Source organism: Convolutriloba macropyga, chromosome 9 (genome assembly GCF_964194025.1).
Source record: "Convolutriloba macropyga chromosome 9, txConMacr16.3, whole genome shotgun sequence".
Classification (NCBI taxonomy): domain Eukaryota; kingdom Metazoa; phylum Xenacoelomorpha; order Acoela; family Convolutidae; genus Convolutriloba; species Convolutriloba macropyga.
Genome location: NC_134476.1, coordinates 1,009,121 through 1,028,641, shown reverse-complemented (window position 1 = coordinate 1,028,641; position 19,521 = coordinate 1,009,121). Strand labels below are relative to the sequence as shown.

Genomic DNA, 19,521 nt, shown 5'->3' with positions numbered 1-19,521 from the left:
AGGGGTCCAAACGTCTCACATTGCCAAGCAAGGTGTCTCAATAGATGGAAGTTAATGGATTCAAAAGATCTCCCAGGAAACTTGAAACTCATATTCCGACAAAAAGCCTCAAGGAGCAGTCCGCAAAACTTTGCATTTTTATTACTATCATATAACGCACGCAGTGCAAAAACTAAGTAACTCAGATCGCGGAATGTTGACTCATCACTCAGAACAGGTCGAAACACAATGAAAGACAAGTAGAGAAGATATGTCTTTAGTTCATTCGCTTTAAAGTTCTTAATTTCTCGTAATGAGCGCACACTGCGTTTGAATTCCGAGGGTAACCTCAAGGCGCTTGTAGCATTCTCCACCTCGACGGGAGATCCACTTATCTCAAACAAAAACTCAAGCAAGTCTTTCGCGACACCTTTCAAAAGTTGGTGCATAGTATCAGTGGGCGCGGTAAGCGGAAGATTAGGTATAACACTAAAAATTTTGGGATATCCCTGAACTCCTTTGCAAGAAACTTCAGGATCATTCTCTTTGTTCTGCTTCTTGAAATCAACGTCACCACTCTCATAGAAAACTGCTCGCCTGTAATGCTGTTCAGGCTTTCTCAAAACAATTATTTCGCTACTCGGGTAGCAATGGGCTCGAAAACGATGTTTACCTCGCATATCGCATAAACTGCATCCGTAAAAACCGTTATGACGCTTCATTTTTAAGACGCTACTTTTACACACAAGGTCGGCAATTAGAACAACAGTTTTGAACTCGACTGAGAAAGCAGTATTTCCGAACTCCAATTCGCACTTATTGAGGAGTTCCTCTTTATAAAATCCAAAAATATCATCCCAAGGACAATCGCTATTTCCATACCACAGACTACACAAGACAATATTTTCAAACTTTGAGCGCAGAACAGGGGGAAGATCGGCAATGGCCACCCAAACCGGATAGGCAGATTCACACGCAGACTTTTGTACAACAGCGCCATCTGTATTTAGAATCAATTTTATCTTAATTGTGTTATCTTTCACCAAGGACTGCAAAGTCATATCAGACGTTGAATCCCTTTTTGAGTTATATTCGAAGATCTGCTCTAAATTTCGATAAACAACAGCCCGTAGTTGTTTCAGAAAACTTAAGCAAATCAACTGCCCGTTTTCATAAATCTGGTGACTTCGAATATAACTTTTGGCTACATCTGGTATCAGCTTCTTCACAGCAAACGGAGGCAGGAATTCCGAACTAGGATGTATGACTCTTTCTCTTTTAATCAAATCATAAAGAAGCTCATCCGAGCAACCATGTTTCGTTACAATACTTAAGAGAGAAATCATTGAGTTATGAATGGATACATTTGAATTTTCACACAAACTGTTAAAAGAAAACTTAAACTTTCTCCCTTCGTCCGAAACGTTTTCAGCGCTTGAACTTTGCGCATCTAAATAAACGAAATCTTTGGCACTACTGTCAGAATTAACAGTGTCTGTGCAGAGCTCTGAATTGTCGCTCTCATTTGAAGAATTTGAAGTCGAGTCAACATCATGATCGCGTTGACCAGCGTTATCGTTGATGCCATTATCATTACTGATACTATTATCATCGTTATCAATATCATCAGCACTCTTGTCATCATTACAATCATGGTCACTACCATTATCATCATCGACATCAGATTGCTCAAATAAATGGGCTACTTTTGTTTGTTCGATGAAACTATCAATAATATCGGCGCCCTTGAGTAACTTACAAGATTTACTTTGGGGTTTGTGTTTTCTGGCATACTTCCTTTTTCCCAATCTTATATTCGTTGCAGAGCTGGTAGTTTGCTCTGGAAGGGTTAGGTGAGTTCTTTCAGTTTCTTCAATCAATTGGCTTGCTGTTGCATAGTGTTGCGCAAAAACGTTTGAACTTTTTCCAGAGCCTACATAAGCGTCATCTTCTAAAATGGGGCTAGGAGCTCTCCCTGACGTGCTTTCTTCGTACGCAGTTGACTTTACTAACAAATCCAACGACTGTCTTTCAGCTCTTTCATCAGGCAAAAACGATGTTGAAGGTTCATCGGTACAGTTTGTGTCTGTACACACTTCACATTTGCATTCATCAATGCTGCCAAAAAAAGAGTCACCATAATCAACTGTTATCTCTTCATCGGGGTGTATAGAACGAATAACTTGAAGTCGAATGGTTCGATATCGCAGATAATCACAACTATATCCTTGGAAATATCGCGTATTCGGCATGCAAGAATGGTTGACAAATCTGGCAACACCAAGAAGAACAACCTCTCGGCTCGTAGAGCTGCTCTTCATTATCGACAAGGGTGTCATTTTTTCCCTCAAATCCGTCGGAATGTCTTCGATAATACCAACAACTTCATGAACTGGTTCTAACCTAGGCTTAAGAACTCTTCCAGTTTTGTTGAACAACCCAAAGCCTCCAAATTTATCTGGTTCAATTTTAAACCCTTTCGAGTCTGCTGTTCTGTAAACCATTGAAAAGCCTTCCAGAGTTTTGCTAAGGTTTTGATTCGAGCTGACTTTTGCAACTATTGATGATGATGTGTCCTCAGGAAGCATCATCATTGGTTTGAGCGTAAACACTTGTAATAAATTTGAGCTCACAAAAGCGTCTAACTTTATAAGATCTTCGCATTTTATCATGATTTAACTGAAAAATAAAGTAACTTTGCCATAGTGTCTTTAAAATTTATGCTGAGAGAACTAGGTCAACTATATCGTACAAGAACAAAATGATTCCAAGTTTCAAGCTCAATTTGATACAAAAGGGCTACAAAATGGGCAAATGATAACACGTATCAAGTAAAAGACTAACTGCCTTGAGCTAAACATACAACTAGCACGGAACCCAGAGCTATTTACAATTCTAATCTTTAATTTAGAGTTATGCTAATCAGGTAAAAAGTGAACTTCTGAAATCAGCTTAGTCAACTAATTTTATCACAAAGTTAAAAATCAAATCTCAAAAAATCATAAACTTCTGAAAGATTTCTGTATGAGCTACATTTAAGGTTATGAAAATTCACTGATCATCGACTGCATCTGTTGCTGTTTCATCAATCAGTCCCATGTTCTCTGAGTTTCTTTCAGTCTGAGCCATTAAAAGCGATTCGTCATCTGCAACGGTGTGGTCACGTACAAACTGGTTGTAGGCTTTCCTTGCAGTCTTGTATGCCAACAATGGTGTTGAAGGATACTTCTGTTGCACTACGTCTAAGCAAAACATCAAAATTAATATCGAGGTTTTCGACAAAGAAGAAAGATATTGAAAGATAATTGAAAGCTATTCTCAATTTAGAACTTACTCTTGAACTTTTCGGCAAGTTCTGCTGACACAGCTGATCGAGTTTTCTCTGAGTTTTTTTGAGGCGATACAATTCTATTGCTTTCCTCACTGGACGAGAACAATTTAGAACCAAGCAGTCGACTGAAAACGGCAACGTCAGAACCAGCATGCAAAGTCATTAAATCAAAACCGTTGTGTTCAACAGGAGTTTTGGGCGAGTTCCATTCTGGGTTATCGTCGGCGCTTTGGAAGTCATGTCTTGCATACGAGAGCTCCTCTTTCAACGTTTGTCTCTGAAATATGAGCACTTCATTTTGCTCTATCGAGAAAGATACAAAAAGCATTTTGAAAGAGCTTCTTACCTCTCTGTTCAATGATTGAATTAAATTAGCTCTTTTCTTCAGTTCCCTCTCGCACTCTTTCTCAAAAGCTTCCTTCAGTGCCTTCATTCGCTTTTCATGTTGTTCGGCAAATTCTTTAAAGGAAGCGCACCCAGCACTTGAATCAGAATCATCGTGTTGAAAAGCAGGTGTTAGCTTTGGACAAGGTGGCAATTCTTCGGCTTTTTCTTGATTGTTCTAGAAAAAAAAGGAAACAATCTGTGAAACATTGTCTTAAATATGTTATTTCTAAGTTCAACAAAAAATAACCTCAGGCGTCAATTCATCTGGCAGAGGAACAGTCACGGCTTTTGATGTCTTCGTTATTGTCTTAACAGTCGGAGTGGCTCCCAATTGTAGAGCACTTGTCTGAGAGTTGCGTGGCATTTTCTTTGACAGAAAATTGATATCGTCGCAAAACTTTTGTTTTCGATCCGCCTTTATGTACGTAACATGCAGTCGATCGGGATTTCTGCCATTCCTCAACTGTTCTTCGTACTTTTTGTAAATCTCGTTGACGTATTTCTTGGGTCCCCTGAACAATAAACGGCAACGAACACTTTGAGAGTCTATTGAGAGGTCAATCGTCTTGTTTTCCTCAACGCTAGAACGCTGTATGTAGTTAAAATTATCGGGCCACAAATCACTAGTAGCAGTGATAGCGTAGAGCTCAGTTTTGCTGACAAAAATCCATCTCTGTTCATTTTTGAGCAGTGATTGCTTAATCGATTCGTTGATCTCAATTTCGGAGTCCGACTCGTTTCGTCGCTTTGTTGGATTCAGCCTCGTCCTCTTAGCCGGACCTCCTTGCGCGAAATCATGTTGTGATACAGTTTCTGCTTCGTTTGAGCTACAGGTATCTGATTCGAACAAGGGCTCAGCGCCTTGGCTCAAAGAAGAATTACCGAAGGTCAATTTCTGTTGTTTGACAGGCTGATTGATTTTGATCGAAGATACAGTCAAATTAGATCTGGCCTTTCCTGATTTTCCCATTTGATCTAAAAAAAGTTCAAAGCCTTAAGATCAATCGAAAATTGAGCGCGCATTAATTGCTGGGTAATTACAATCAACCACGATAAGGAAAAATATTCAAAACATGCCAATCATTGTTGTGAATTAAACTGATTAATCAAACATTAAACAAACTGATTAATCACAAAAATCAGATACACTAATCACTGATAATAAATTCAAGAAACTAAAAACAGTGTTAACAGTCACACTAAAAAGTAATACTAAAACTTCAAAAAACATTCTCATTCGTTCCTCTCATCTTCGTGGTCAATTTTTGCGTCGCTTGGATTGTCCCTTCTTTTCAAAAAATTTTTCCGATTGCGACCTGCTTGATTAGCAGATTTGCGAGCTCTTTCGTAAGCTTCCAGATAGTTTTTCTGACCAAACAGTCTTCTGATTTGAGCTAAAAACAACAAATTAATTTCCGTTTACGTAGTTTATGTCTCACTGAATATCACATTTTACAAACCTTTGAATTGAGAAACTTTACGAGGAGTTGCCGGCGCACGCTGGTCTTCCTTGCTTTTTGAAGGAGAAATCATTTTTTCGGTTAGTCCATCGACATTCCAAAGCTTTCGTCTGAGCTTTCGGCCAGCATCTTCGGGGTTTTTCACAAATCCGAGATCATAGAGGTCAACGCCATCGAAAAAGCGAACAGCCTGAACAGGCGATTCATGCTCGTCTGCCTCAATAGATGATTCATTTGTTTCTTCAGGAATCTCAAACTTAACACTCTCACGCGACTAAAAAACAGACATGAAAGGATGTTCAAACAAAAATAAACAACAACAAAGCCAACCAAAGTTTTGAAGCTGCGCAGCTGCTGCTCCAGTTTATTGTTGTATTCTCTGAACGTGTAAACGTGTGCTTGAATCAAGCTGGCGAATTTATCTTCATCTGCTTTCAGCATTGCACAGACCTCTTTATGATGATTGCAACACTGAAAAAAAAACAGATATAAGGAAGTTTTTTTTGCAATAGATAGAGCATTTTCACTAACCGTTGCCTCCACATTTGATTTGCTTTTCGTTTCTCGGACCAAACTCGAAAACGCCATCTGCTCACTTTTACGCTTTTCCGCTTTCTGATTTACAATGGTTTCTTTGTTTGAAATTGAAGATGATTCTACCGCATCTACCACTGGTTTCTTCGTGTTCTGTTGTTCACGGTTAACCGGTTTCACTTGCTTAGCGGTTCGTTTTTTTGAAGCAACGGGTAAATTATCCTGCAGATCAACCGAAGTATTCGCAACTGCAGGTTTTCTGTTTGAATGCTCGATCTGATTCTTCGCCGCCAGCTGGTTTTGGTAAAGAGTTGAAATCGCACTCTCGGCACCTTTGTGCGTCAAATAGTACTTATTTCTACCATCTTCGAGATTCAGATTCGTTTCTGTCAAAAGCTCCATGTTTATCTTTTGTTGCAGCGTATACTTGACAGGCCAACGTTCATCAACTAAATACAAGAATTGCAGATCTCCTTCATCGTTTCGGAACAAATAGGTAAACAAGTTGTTTAGTGGCATTTCCTCTGAAAATAGCAAACGAAATTAAACCAGTCAACAGCATGGTAGATCGTCGAGATTCAAAATTCTCAAACACAGAAAGAGGGGACTCCATACTCAATACCGAATTTGATCCAATTTGAAGAAGAATTTGATTCTAAAGAAAAAGACCTATTTTCAGAATTCATAATCGTAATTTATTCGAAATAATCGCAAGTTTCCGTATGAAACACTAACCTTTTCCTAGGCAAGCTATAGCCAAAATTCTTTTCGTTTAAGACTCTAGGTACATAGGGGATACTCCATACCGAGTTTACTTTGATTTGAACAACTCCTTGACCCGATAAAATTTCTATATTTTTGAAAATAGAAATAAGCGAATAATAAGCGAATACGTCGATATTTCCGATTGAAATACAAACTTTTTTCCTAGGCAAGAAATCGCCAAAATTCTTTTTGTTTCAGACTCCAGGTACTTAGTAGATACCCCATACCGAGTATGGTTCGATTTGAACAACTCCTTGATCCGATGAAAAAGACCTATTTTTAAAATTCTTCATTTGCGAAAATCGCAAATTTCCGTATGAAATACTAACTTTTTTCCTAGGCAAGCTATAGCAAAAATTCTTTTTGTTTTATGCTCTAATTACACAGGGGATTCTCCATACCCAGATTTGTTCGATTTGAACAACTCCTTGACCCGATGAAAAAGACCTATTTTTGAAATTCGTTATTTGCGAAATTCGCAAATTTCCGATTGAAAAACGAACTTTTTTTCTAGGAAAGTTAGGCGGACCGTTCTTTTTGCATTACAACCTAAATAGTACTGGTAGTCTGGGATATCAATTTGGTTCACTTTCAACAACTCCTTGACCCGATGAAAAAGACCTATTTTTAAAATTCGTTATTTGCGAAATTCGCAAATTTCCGATTAAAATACTAACTTTTTTTCTAGTAAAGTTAGGCGGACCATTCTTTTTGCAATACAACCTAAATAGTACTGGTAGTCTGGGATATCAATTTGGTTCACTTTCAACAACTCCTTGACCCGATGAAAATTCTATATTTTTGAAAATAGAATAAGCGAATAAGTCAAAATTTCCGTATGAAAAACTAACTTTTTTTCTAGGAAAGTTAGGCGGACCATTCTTTTTGCATTACAATCTAAATAGCACTGGTAGTCTGGGATATCAAATTGGTTCACTTTGAACAACTCCTTGACCCGATGAAATTTCTATATTTTTGAAAATAGAATAAGCGAATAAGTCAAAATTTCCGTATGAAAAACTAACTTTTTTTCTAGGAAAGTTAAGCGGACCATTCTTTTTGCATTACAATCTAAATAGCACTGCTAGTCTGGGATATCAAATTGGTTCACTTTGAACAACTCCTTGAACCGATGAAATTTCTATATTTTTGAAAATAGAATAAGCGAATAAGTCAAAATTTCCGTATGAAATACTAACTTTTTTCCTAGGCAAGCTATAGAAAAAATTCTTTTTGTTTTATGCTCTAGGTACCCATGGTATACTTCATACCCAGTTTGGTTCGATTTGAACAACTCCTTGAACCGATAAAAAAGACCTATTTTTAAAATTCCTTATTTGAAATAATAGCAAATTTCCGTATGTCAAACTAACTTTTTTTCTAGACAAGCTATACCAGAAATTCTTTTTCTCCTAGCTTCTATATACCCTTGGGATACTCCATGTCAATTTTAGTTCAATTTGGACAACTCCTTGAACCGATGAAAAAGACCTATTTTTAAAAATTAATATAAATTAATTATTCGAATTAATCGGAAATTTACGTACGATAAACTAACTTTTTTCCTAGGCAAGCTATAGCAAAAATTCGTTTTGCTTTATGCTCTAATTACACAGGGGATTCTCCATACCGAGTTTGGTTTGATTTGAACAACTCCTTGATCCGATAAAAAAGACCTACTTTTAAAATTACTTATTTGAAATAATAGCAAATTTCCGTATGTCAAACTAACTTTTTTCCTAGACAAGCTATACCAGAAATTCTTTTTCTCCTAGCTTCTATATACCCTTGGGATACTCCATACTAAGTTTAGTTCAATTTGGACAACTCCTTGACCCGATGAAAAAGACCTTTTTTTAAAATATTACAGAATAGTAACGTGGTAAGAATCCTACAAAGTAGAATAATGTATTTTTTCTTGCGTCTGTACAACAAGAAACTACCAGGGGTTTCGAGATCATTTGTTTATCGGCTGTCTAGTGACTTAAGTCCCTGCAAAGCTTGAAAAACAAATGATCTCTAAGCGTTCCGACGGCGGAAAACAATACATGCATGTTCCCCCCAAAAAAACTGGACGCAGCTAGAAGAGACAGTAATATATATGATATCATAACATCATAAACATCAAGAATACACATATATAAATTAACATCTAAAACATCATGTCCGAAAGCCAATACCCTCAGGTTTGGCTAAAAACAACCATCCAAAAGCTGATCTTCTATAAACAAATTCTATCCATTCTGCCACATGCATGTTGGGTCGCTTTGTTGGGTCACATCGCTGTCACAGACACTGGCACTGGCAACACTGACAGGACACTCGCTGTCACAGGTCACAGACACTGGCAACACAGGATGTTCGGCGAATTGTCCTAGGGTAAGGGACAACACGGAGGAGCTGGTCGACAGAGGCAACAAACCTACAGACCAGAATACTCGAACTCGAACTCGAACTGTGTCTGGGCCTCGAATATTCGGCTCTTGGCCTCGAGCTGGCACGGGGTTCTATATGATGAATCTCTTCAATAATAAGCCTTCAACAACGAAAAGGCAACAGTCTTATCTGAAATTGCACTTAAAAATATCAGAGCTCTTTAACAAAACACCTGCGACCAACCAATAGTATAATAGTAAAGTTATCAGTATGGGTACTGACATATATCCTATCGAAACCGCCTCGATTAGAGCTTTTCAACGATATAACTCTTTCATATATGGCCATAAAGCCCCCCTGGCTACAGACTGGTGCTATCACACGGCAACAGGCCTGGTCCTGGTGCTATCACACGGCAACACACCTGGTGCTATCACCCGGTTCCCATATAATCACTCCTTTCCTTGCCCCACCACTCTCGACTTCTTTCTCTATTTCCTTCTCGCGGGACCTTTTGAAACTTTCTATCTGGTTTGCCATTCAAAGTTATACATGCTTACCTCGCGGACAGCACGCACGCACACTGGCAGTCTTCCTGCTGTCACTTGACGTGACAGCACACGAATGAGCATGTCACGTGACAGAAGGCGTTGGCATTCGAAAGTTTCACTTTGTCATCTGGGTTAGCCGCTATAACTATGAAGTAAATTATTAAAGTGATAAAAATAATATATTCGAGAAGTTCTATAACTGTAATATAGTACGACAATTAAAATACTTATTTAAAAGAAAGATTTGCACTTGCAACGGAGGGGAGAGAGATGGAAAGGAGAGGGGGGGGGAGGGCTGGTGGGCTGATGGGCTGGTATGCGTCCGAAAAAGGCTTATATCTCGAAAACTACTGAACCAAATTTAAAAAATGAATATGTTTTGGAATCAGCATGAACAGGGGCTTCAACCTAGGGTTAAAAAAAGTTAAAAAATTCCAGGAATCAATACTCGATTTTTGAGATTTTGACTGATATTGGCTTATTTTCAGCAAAATTTGTAAAATCGAAAAATTTAGTGATGAAACTAAAGCGACACTTTTTGACACTTATATATTCGTAAAGAGTATTAATTGAGCAAGATAATGATATAACATACTTTTAAAATGGATTACTAGGAAAAAAGTTATTAAACTAAACAACTTTGAAAATTCGAAAATTTTTCGAAAATCGACCCTGACTTCGGTCTCTACATTGCTCTAGCATTCTCTTGATTGGCAATACTTTAGAAAGATAATTATATGGTTGTTGGAAGCGTAAACTCTAGTTTATTTTGCTACCAAAAACATGTATGTTTGCTCCTAAAATTTGAGAGAATTTAGTCCAAGTTCGACAAAAAATGACAAATTTTAGACCACAAATCGACAGTTTTCCTAAAATTTGGATAGAAAAAAAACAATTTCAAAAACATTTCTAAATAGTTTCAAAAAGACCAATATCACGGCAACAAAATAAGCTATAATACACTTTCTAACTCGTCTTCTTCAAAAAGTTATTAACAGACGTTTTTCATGAAGATCAACATTTTCTTCACCTGATTCGAGGTTTCATTAAAACTTTATGAACAAATCAAAATATTGGCAATTACTTCTACAAAAACTCATAAAGTACATTATCACAGCAACAAATTGGGCTAACATAGACTCTCTAACTCGTCTTCTTCAAAAAGTTATTAACAGACGTTTTTCATGAAGATCAACATTTTCTTCACCTGATTCGAGGGTTCATTAAAACTTTATGAACAAATCAAAATATTGGCAATTACTTCTACACAAACTCATAAAGTACATTATCACAGCAACAAATTGGGCTAACATAGACTCTCTAACTCGTCTTCTTCAAAAAGTTATTAACAGACGTTTTTCATGAAGATCAACATTTTCTTCACCTGATTCGAGGGTTCATTAAAACTTTATGATGAAATCAAAATATTGGCAATTGCTTCTACACAAACTCATCAAGCACGTTATCATGGCAACAAAATGGGCTAACATAGACTTTCTAACTCGCCTTCTTCAAAAAATTATTAACAGCCGTTTTTCATGAAGTGCAACATTTTCTTCACCTGATTCGAGGGTTCATTAAAATTTTGTGATAAAATCAAAATGTTGGCATTTACTTCTACACAAAATCATGAAGTACGTGACCACGGCAACAAAATGGGCTAACATAGACTTTCTAACTCGCCTTCTTCAAAAAGTTATTAACCGACGTTTATCATGAAGTTCAAAATTTTCTTCACCTGATTCGAGGGTTCATTTAAATTTTATCAACAAATCGAAAAATTTGGAATTACTTCTACACAAACTCATCAAGTACGCTATCACGGCAACAAAATGGGCTAACCTAAACTTTCCAACTCGTCTTTTTCAAAAAGTTATTAACAGAGGTTTTTCATGAAGTTCGACATTTTCCTAATCTAATTCGACGGTTCATTAAAATTTTGTGAACAAATCAAAATATTGGCATTTATTTCTACACAAACTCATAAAGTAAGTTATCACGACAACAAAATGGGCTAACATAAACTTTCCAACTCGTCTTTTTCAAAAAGTTATTAACAGAGGTTTTTCATGAAGTTCGACATTTTCTTCACCTAATTCGACGGTTCATTAAAATTTTGCGAACAAATCAGAATATTGGCATTTATTTCTACTCAAATTTACAGAGCATATTATCAAGGCAACAAAACTGGCTAACATAGAAGTTGTAACTCGTCTTTTTCAAAAAGTTATTAACAAACGTTTTTCATCAAGTTCGACTTTTTCTTCACCTATATCGACAGCTCTTTGTAAGTTTTATGTACAGATCAGCATATTGGCAGCTAGTTCTACACAAATTGAAAAGTTAAGTTCTTACGGCAGTAAAATGGGTAAAATTGGCTAAGTTCTAAATCGTCTTTTTCAAGATTTTATTCACAAACGTTTTTTATGACGTTCGAAAATTAGAAGCAACTTGGAATTTTATCCAAGTTGCTTGTGAAGCTAGACCACCAATGTTTGGTGTTTTACGCTCTCCACATTTCAACGTAATATGACAATGAGTTTAATATGAGCCCAACAAATCATTGAACCGATGAAAATAGACTGATTTTAGGATATTTTCCCGCTAATTTGCAGCCAAAAACGACCAAATTCTGAGTCCTTCGAGAGAAGCTGGACAAAAGATTGTTTGTGTAATACGAATCCCACAACTGAAGCAGTTCTGACACTGATTTTGGTTTCCTTCCAACAATTCTTTGACCCGACGAAATCAGATTCTCTTTTAAGCAGATCAATTATTAGATTTTTCGATTTTTCGAAACTAAAAAATTACGGAAGACGAACTTTCATCTCGAGGTGCTGGAAGTAAAATTTTGTTATTCATACTCCTTATACTCTGATGGTGGATTTAGTTGGATCACAATTCTTTGACTCGAATAGAAAACGCTGCTGTTGAAAGTTTTGGTTTGTTCTTTTTCCAACAAGAAAAATATTACTGTTTAGAGAAGCTGGACCAAATTGTTTAAGTGTTTCATACTCGTAATATATAGGGGATAAAAAATAATGATAGGAATCCTCACCCTAAACATCAAAAAAGAAGACGAGTACTCATTAACTTACAAGACAGAGTCAACACTGAAATTCAAAGATTGCCTATAGAAGGACACATAGATTGAGATCAATATTTTATAATACTTCTAAGTTGAAAAGTGCGAAAACAGTTATCCTCAGAGATGGCTAAAATTAAAACATCTTTGTTTAATATGCTTATCTTTTATCCGTAAGCTGACTGTCTATCCGTTAGGTGATCCTCTATGGACAGCGTGTTCGACATAACTTATAGTATTATATCTTTTTTAATATTAGGAGGCTGCTGATCATTCAGCACTACCCTTGCATGTTTTTAATACATCTCTTCCAATGATGAAAAATTGTAAGATTAGCGTTGAGTTTTGCGGTGAATTTTTGTAAGATTTGCGATTTTTAGCGGTGAAAAATTTTTTTTCACCGCTTAAGCGGTGAAAAAAAATTTTTCACCGCTTAAAACTTTTTTTTCACCGCATTGATCGCATTGAGCGCTAATCTTACACTTTTTACTCAAATTCACCGCAAATCTTACATCTTTTAGCGATTTTTAGCGGTGACACCTCGACCCGGGTACTTATCTCCAGAGAGTAACAATTACACTACAGTGTTCCACCGGTTCCTGGTTGAAAATATCACATTCACTGACTGGCTAGAGCCACATGATTCAGATATGGAATATGCATTGGTGTGGTGGGAGAGTGAACTGCGTAAACTGATGAAGGGAAACTTAATGCAAATAATAATGCGAAAACCAATCACTATCCGACTTCAACTTACGGCTGCATTTCCTCGTCTCTTCTGTTGGCCCTCTCCGACTAGCCCTGCGAAACTCAATACAGGTTGATTTTACTTATTTTCAGTGTTGAAATAAATGTTCATATACTTCCCAGGTCGAGGTGCCAACGCTCCAAATCGGTGAAAAAAGTATGAAGTGCAGTGATTGTGTGCCCGGGTTGACCCTCATACACCGATCTTAGATACCATATCAAAGTCATTTATGGTGTGTTTGGCTTCTTAGATACCATATTCAAGACCATAGAAAAAAAGAAAGACTCTGAAACGAAGTGTTTTGGGTCGCTGTACAAAACTCTAGGGGAATAATTGCATTTGGAGACTGAATTAAAAAAATTACGGTTTCTTGGATAACATATCCAAGACCATAGACTTTTATGGCCCATACAAGATCATAAAACTTTTTTGTGCAACATATTTTTTTGACACAAAAATGACTCTAAGAGCGTCCTATACAGGTTTCAGACGATTTAAAAATTAGTCATACCATATCCAAGACCATAGATTTTTATGGCCCATACAAGATCATAAAACTTTTTTGTGCAACATCATTTTTTGACTCAAAAATGCTTTTAACAACGTCCTATGCGGTTTTAGGACGACAAAATTGGAGATTTAAAAATTACTCTTGAAAAAAAATTATGGTGTCTTGGATACCATATCCAAGAACATACACTTTTATGGCCCCTCCAAGATCATAAAACTTTTTTGTGCAACTTCATTTTTTGTATCAAAAATGCTTTTAACAACGTTCTATGCGGGTTTCAGAAGAAACCATTGCAGATTTAAAAATTACTCATGAAAAAAACTATGGTGTCTAGCATACCGTTTCCATGACAATAGACTTTTATGGCCCATCCAAGATTATAATGTTCAATGCCAAAATTAAATTCCTGCAAACAGCATCTAAGACCATATATGTTTTCTTGATAACCATATCAAAGACCTTATATAGACTATTGAGTACCATAACAAGATAATATATGATTTCTTAGAAACCATATCAAAGACCATATATGGTTTCTTAAAAGCCATATCAAAGACCATATATGGTTTCTTGGAAATCATATCAAAGACCATATATGGTTTCTTGGAAACCATATCAAGGCAATATATGGTTTCTTGGATACCATATCTAAGACCATACATGATTTGTTCATTCCATATCAACGATGATGATCAAATTTAAGCTGAGGAGTCGGGCGTCAATGGTTTCTTAGAAACCATATCCAAGACCATTTATGGTTTCTTGGATACCATAGCAAGATCATACACGAAATCAATGCGCTTCGTCTATGGAACAATATATGGTCTTGGATATCGTTTCTAAGAAGAGCCAACCCGGGTGAATGGTTGTAAGAATTGTGGCTTTCCATGCTCAATGATGTGAATGCAAAGAACTAAAGTAAACGTTGAGCTTTCTACAATATATGATTTACCTTACGATTTGCGGTAACTAATCTGTTCACAGCTGCAGCAAAAAAGTAAAATTTCATCGCTGAAAACCTCAAACCCTGAAAAAAGATGGCCGGTTGCTCTTTCATACGGCGGAAGAAATCTGATTGAAGTACAAAAATTTACCGTTTCATGTCACAGTCACTGCAGTAGTAGACTCTGAGTAGTAGACAAAAAACCACTATTTAGGTTCGGCCTCCTTATCCTAAATAGTGTTTTTTTTTGCTTCGGCAAGTCTTTAACGATTCACTGAAAAATTTAGAAAATTTCACCAAATTCACAGGTAAAAGAACTTTAGGGGTGAAAATTTAATTTTATTGTTTTTCACAGCCAATCTACAAACGAATTTTTTTCTGAAAAAAGTTTGCCTGGGTTATATACAAAATAGAATACCATAATTCTTTGGTGGCCAATCATGTTCTAAACCCTGCATTATAACTAGTAGGGTAGTCTGCGATTTGCTTGTATGGGCGGGTTAGGCCCGTCCCCCTCCTACAAAAACTTTCACCTCTGACAAATTGAGATCTTGTTCGGAAAAGAAATTACGAGGAATTTTACAGGTCATATGATTATGTTAACTATTTTATTTTAATTTGAGAGATATTTTAGGTTCAAGTTTCGAAATTACTTCTTTTTGATCAAAAAATTAAATGCCTTCAACGCCTCGTTTATCGATTGGACGACTTCGACACCAGAGTTTTTTTTAAATAATTTCCTTTTCGTCCATTTTTTTTGTCTTTTTGTAGACGTAAGACTTTTTCTGGAAAATGAAAAAGCCTCAATGGCTAATTTTTGAGAAATAAAAGAACCCTTAAAAGATTTTATTCGATGGCTACTTTGAAACTACTTGTTTTCGAACAAAAAGTTAAATGCCTTCAACGCCTTGTTTATCGATTGGACGACTTCGACACCAGTGTTTTTTTTAAATAATTCCGTTTTTGTCCGAATTTTTTGTCCTTGTGTAGAGCTATAGCTATTTTCAAACTACTTGTTTTCGAACATAAAGTTAAATGCCTTCAACGCCTTGTTTATCGATTGGACGACTTCGGCACCAGTGTTTTTTTAATAATTCCGTTTTTGTCAAACTTTGTGTCCTTTCGTAGACGTATAGCTACTTTGAGACTACTTGATTTCGAACAAAAAGTTAAATGCCTTCAAGGCCTTGTTTATCGATTGGACAACTTCGACACCAGTGTTTTTTTTAAATAATTCCGTTTTTGTCCGAATTTTTTGTCCTTGTGTAGAGCTATAGCTATTTTCAAACTACTTGTTTTCGAACATAAAAATAAATGCCTTCAACGCCTTGTTTATCGATTGGACGACTTCGGCACCAGTGTTTTTTTAATAATTCCGTTTTTGTCCAACTTTGTGTCCTTTTGTAGACGTATAACTACTTTGAGACTACTTGTTTTCGAACAAAAAGTTAAATGCCTTCAACGCCTTGTTTATCGATTGGACGACTTCGACACCAGTGTTTTTTTTTAAATAATTCCGTTTTTGTCCGAATTTTTGGTCCTTGTGTAGAGCTATAGCTATTTTCAAACTACTTGTTTTCGAACATAAAATTAAATGCCTTCAGCGCCTTGTTTATCGATTGGACGACTTCGACACCCGTGTTTTTTTAATAATTCCGTTTTTGTACAAATTATTGTCCTTTTGTAGACGTATAGCTACTTTGAAACTACTTGCTTTCGAACAAAAAGTTAAATGCCTTCAACAGCTTGTTTATCAATTGGACGACTTCGACACCAGTTTTTTTCTAAAGAATTCCGTTTTTTTTACAATTGTTTTGTCATTTTGTAGACGTAAGACATTTTCTGGAAAATGAAAAAGTCTCAATGGCTAATTTTTGAGAAAAAAAAGAATCTTAAAAGATCTTATTCGATGGCTACTTTGAAACTAATTGTTTTCGCACAAAAAGTTAAATGACTTCAACGCCTTGTTTATCAATTGGACGACTTCGACAACAGTGTTTTTTTTAAAGAGTTCCATTTTTTGTCCTTCTTTTTTGCCTTTTTGTAGATGTAAGACATTTTCTGGAAAATGAAAAGTGTCAATGGCTACCTTTTGAGAAATATAAGAACCCTTAAAATATTTTCTACGACAGCTATTTTAAAGCTACTTGTTTTCCAACAAAAAAATTAAAAGACTTTTTTCACTTTGCCGTTTTTGTTCTTTTTCTCTACATTTTACTTAATCTAATTGTTACAAATATCACATCACAAAATTGTTATGCAGTGAGATTTCCATTGACTATATGTTTTTGAGAGGTACGTCATCATCGGAATAACGAAAGATGGCAATGTCTCCATGGGGAGGTTTGGAGAATCATAAACCTATTAAATGGTTTCAATTGATATCGAATGATTTTTCATTATTTGAAATTATTTGTTTTCAGCAAACATAATTGCGTTTTATGACTTTTGCTACTTTATGTGGATTGTTATCGAGTCCCAATGAGTACTAGTCCAATGCTTTCCTTATAAATAACAACTGTTTCATTTTTGTTGTATAGGTTTGTTGGAAGCTATTATTACTCGGTCATTAAGTGTTTTTTTAGAGTTGGATGCAATTTTTCATCCATATACAAATTCTATTTGAACAAAATTTAACTTTCTGCAATTTTGCTATCTCTTCCTCATTTGGTAAGCTTATGGGCCAACAATGTGAAAAAACGGCGCGCACTTGTGTCTCATTAGAGGCGTTATCAAACAAAACTCACTATGATTAGATGCGATTGCTGGAGTCAGTTATGACTTCCAAAAAAGAATATTTAATATTTGAAAGACTTTATTCATAAAGACTGAAAATACTCTTTCCTGATTGGACAAAAAGGGAATAATATTTATTCCTCCTTTTCCTTTATGTGTTTTCCCATTTACCCTCTCTTCTCAGAAGAGAAAGTAATTTAGTCAGTACCAGTTACTAACCTGAAACCTGATATAATAATAGAATATATTTCTCTCTCTCTATTCCGCTCTTGTTTAGTATTGAGATACAAGTTAGACCGTAGCATTGGGGCCCGTGCACCGTCTACTGAAGCTCAGATAGAAGAGTAACAGACTAGAGATATAGGATTCTAGTTAGTCAGGTAAGCCGTAAGAGTACTTACTATTCTTGAGACAACCATAAGACAGCTCCAGAAGTATCCTAATAAAGGTAAGCTCAGAACACGTCTTATCTGGTGCGACCAGTGCTGAACTAAATTGGGAAAACAAACTAAAATTTGAAGGAAATAACAAAATTATTATTAGAAAACAGAACGTGTAATAAATAGAGAATAACAAAATGGCTGCTAAATACGATATACAACCACATAATAACCATACCCTAATACCGTTCACAATCGCTAACGATTGTCCTCAGGAAAATAGAGAAACAATCTACAGGATAATAGTAAACTTGAAGAATAACCTCTTCAAAGAAACAGAAAATATACAACAGATACAGATCCATCGAAACCACTTAGCACATTACTTGCCAGTAATACTACTAGGCAATGACAAACTAAACAATCATTACACATTTGTATTAACAGATGAAAACGGAAATAAGAGAATATTCTTTAACTTTCAAAATGAAACATCATTATCGGAAATGCTAAAAACATTTTTAAAAAGACATCAATAATCACAAGACAGAACAAAACTAACAGCAATAACCTCTACAACCTACGAACTACTAAAAAACACGGCTGAATACCTAACCGAAAATCGCCAACAAGCTCAGTCAGTAAATGACAGATTACGAATAGACATAAAACATTTTAACAATTGGTTAACAAAAATAATAGAAATGAAACCAGAAATGAAAACAGCGACAGCAGATATAGTAAAATTAATATCAGAATTCACATTTCTATTTTGGTTAGACAATTTTGAACATATCAATGAAAAGCGAATACAATTCGGAGAAACATTTCCAGATGAAATTAATAATTTAAGTGATGAACTCCAAAACATTTGGGACAAAGAACACTATTCAGAACTTTTTGAAAGTGCACTTCAAGTCTGCTCAGATAGCATAAACTTCATAGAAGGATTAGAAGGCTATGTAAAAATTATGGACCAAGGACAATCAGGCTCATCAATATTTAACTTATCAAAAAGCCTAGCATCAACATCAACACCAAAAGATGTTCAAAAAAACAATACCTCACAATCAAAACAAAAATCAACAATCAAACCAGATAAACAATTAACATCAAATCTATTTGGAAATCAACATAACACAATAGATGATACAGAAACATACGAATCAGATGAAAGAGAAATAAGATTTGACAACCCATTTCGGGTCTTTCCCATTATAGCCCCCCCATTAAATTATAGCCCCCCCATTATGGTATAATTACCATGATTGGGGGGGGGGGCTATAGGTTACATGCCCACTAAGCTGGGGGGGGGGCTATAATGGGAAAGACCCCCCATTTCCACCATCAGTGAACCAAAACATTAGACGGAAATACCAAATGAAAGATAATTTTAACAGAAATAGCTCACACATAAACTCTTTAGATGATAATTATAGACAACAAGAACAGAATTGGGGACAACAACCACACAATTATATAGACCTTAAAAATGAAATAACACCAACAGTAACGAATCATACGAATAAACTTATAAACGATCTAGAAATAAAATACCAACAAATGAATAAAAGAATGGAAAAACGACAAGAAGAAGCACTCGAAATAGTATTTGATAAACTAGATAAAACTCTTGAAAACATACAGAGACACATACAGAAACTAATCCAGGAACATATAACGAACATTTCTTTAATAACGGAAATACAGATAACATCATGAAAGAAAACATACA

General features: G+C 35.8%; 1 protein-coding gene across 5 annotated transcripts in view; it reads left to right on the top strand.

The window, feature by feature from the left end:
- The window catches only part of LOC142345554 (uncharacterized), a 72,472-nt gene that overhangs the window by 10,526 nt on the left and 42,425 nt on the right, over positions 1-19,521 (top strand). For 2 of the 5 annotated variants that reach the window (XM_075397643.1, XM_075397642.1), the window contains exon 2: positions 13,000-13,287. The exons of 1 other annotated variant lie outside the window; for it this stretch is intronic. In XM_075397643.1, coding sequence (XP_075253758.1) covers positions 13,000-13,287 — 288 coding nt within the window. Of the gene's footprint in view, positions 1-12,999; positions 13,529-19,521 lie in introns of those variants that run through there. 2 more of the 5 variants (XM_075397645.1, XM_075397646.1) reach the window with 2 other exon arrangements.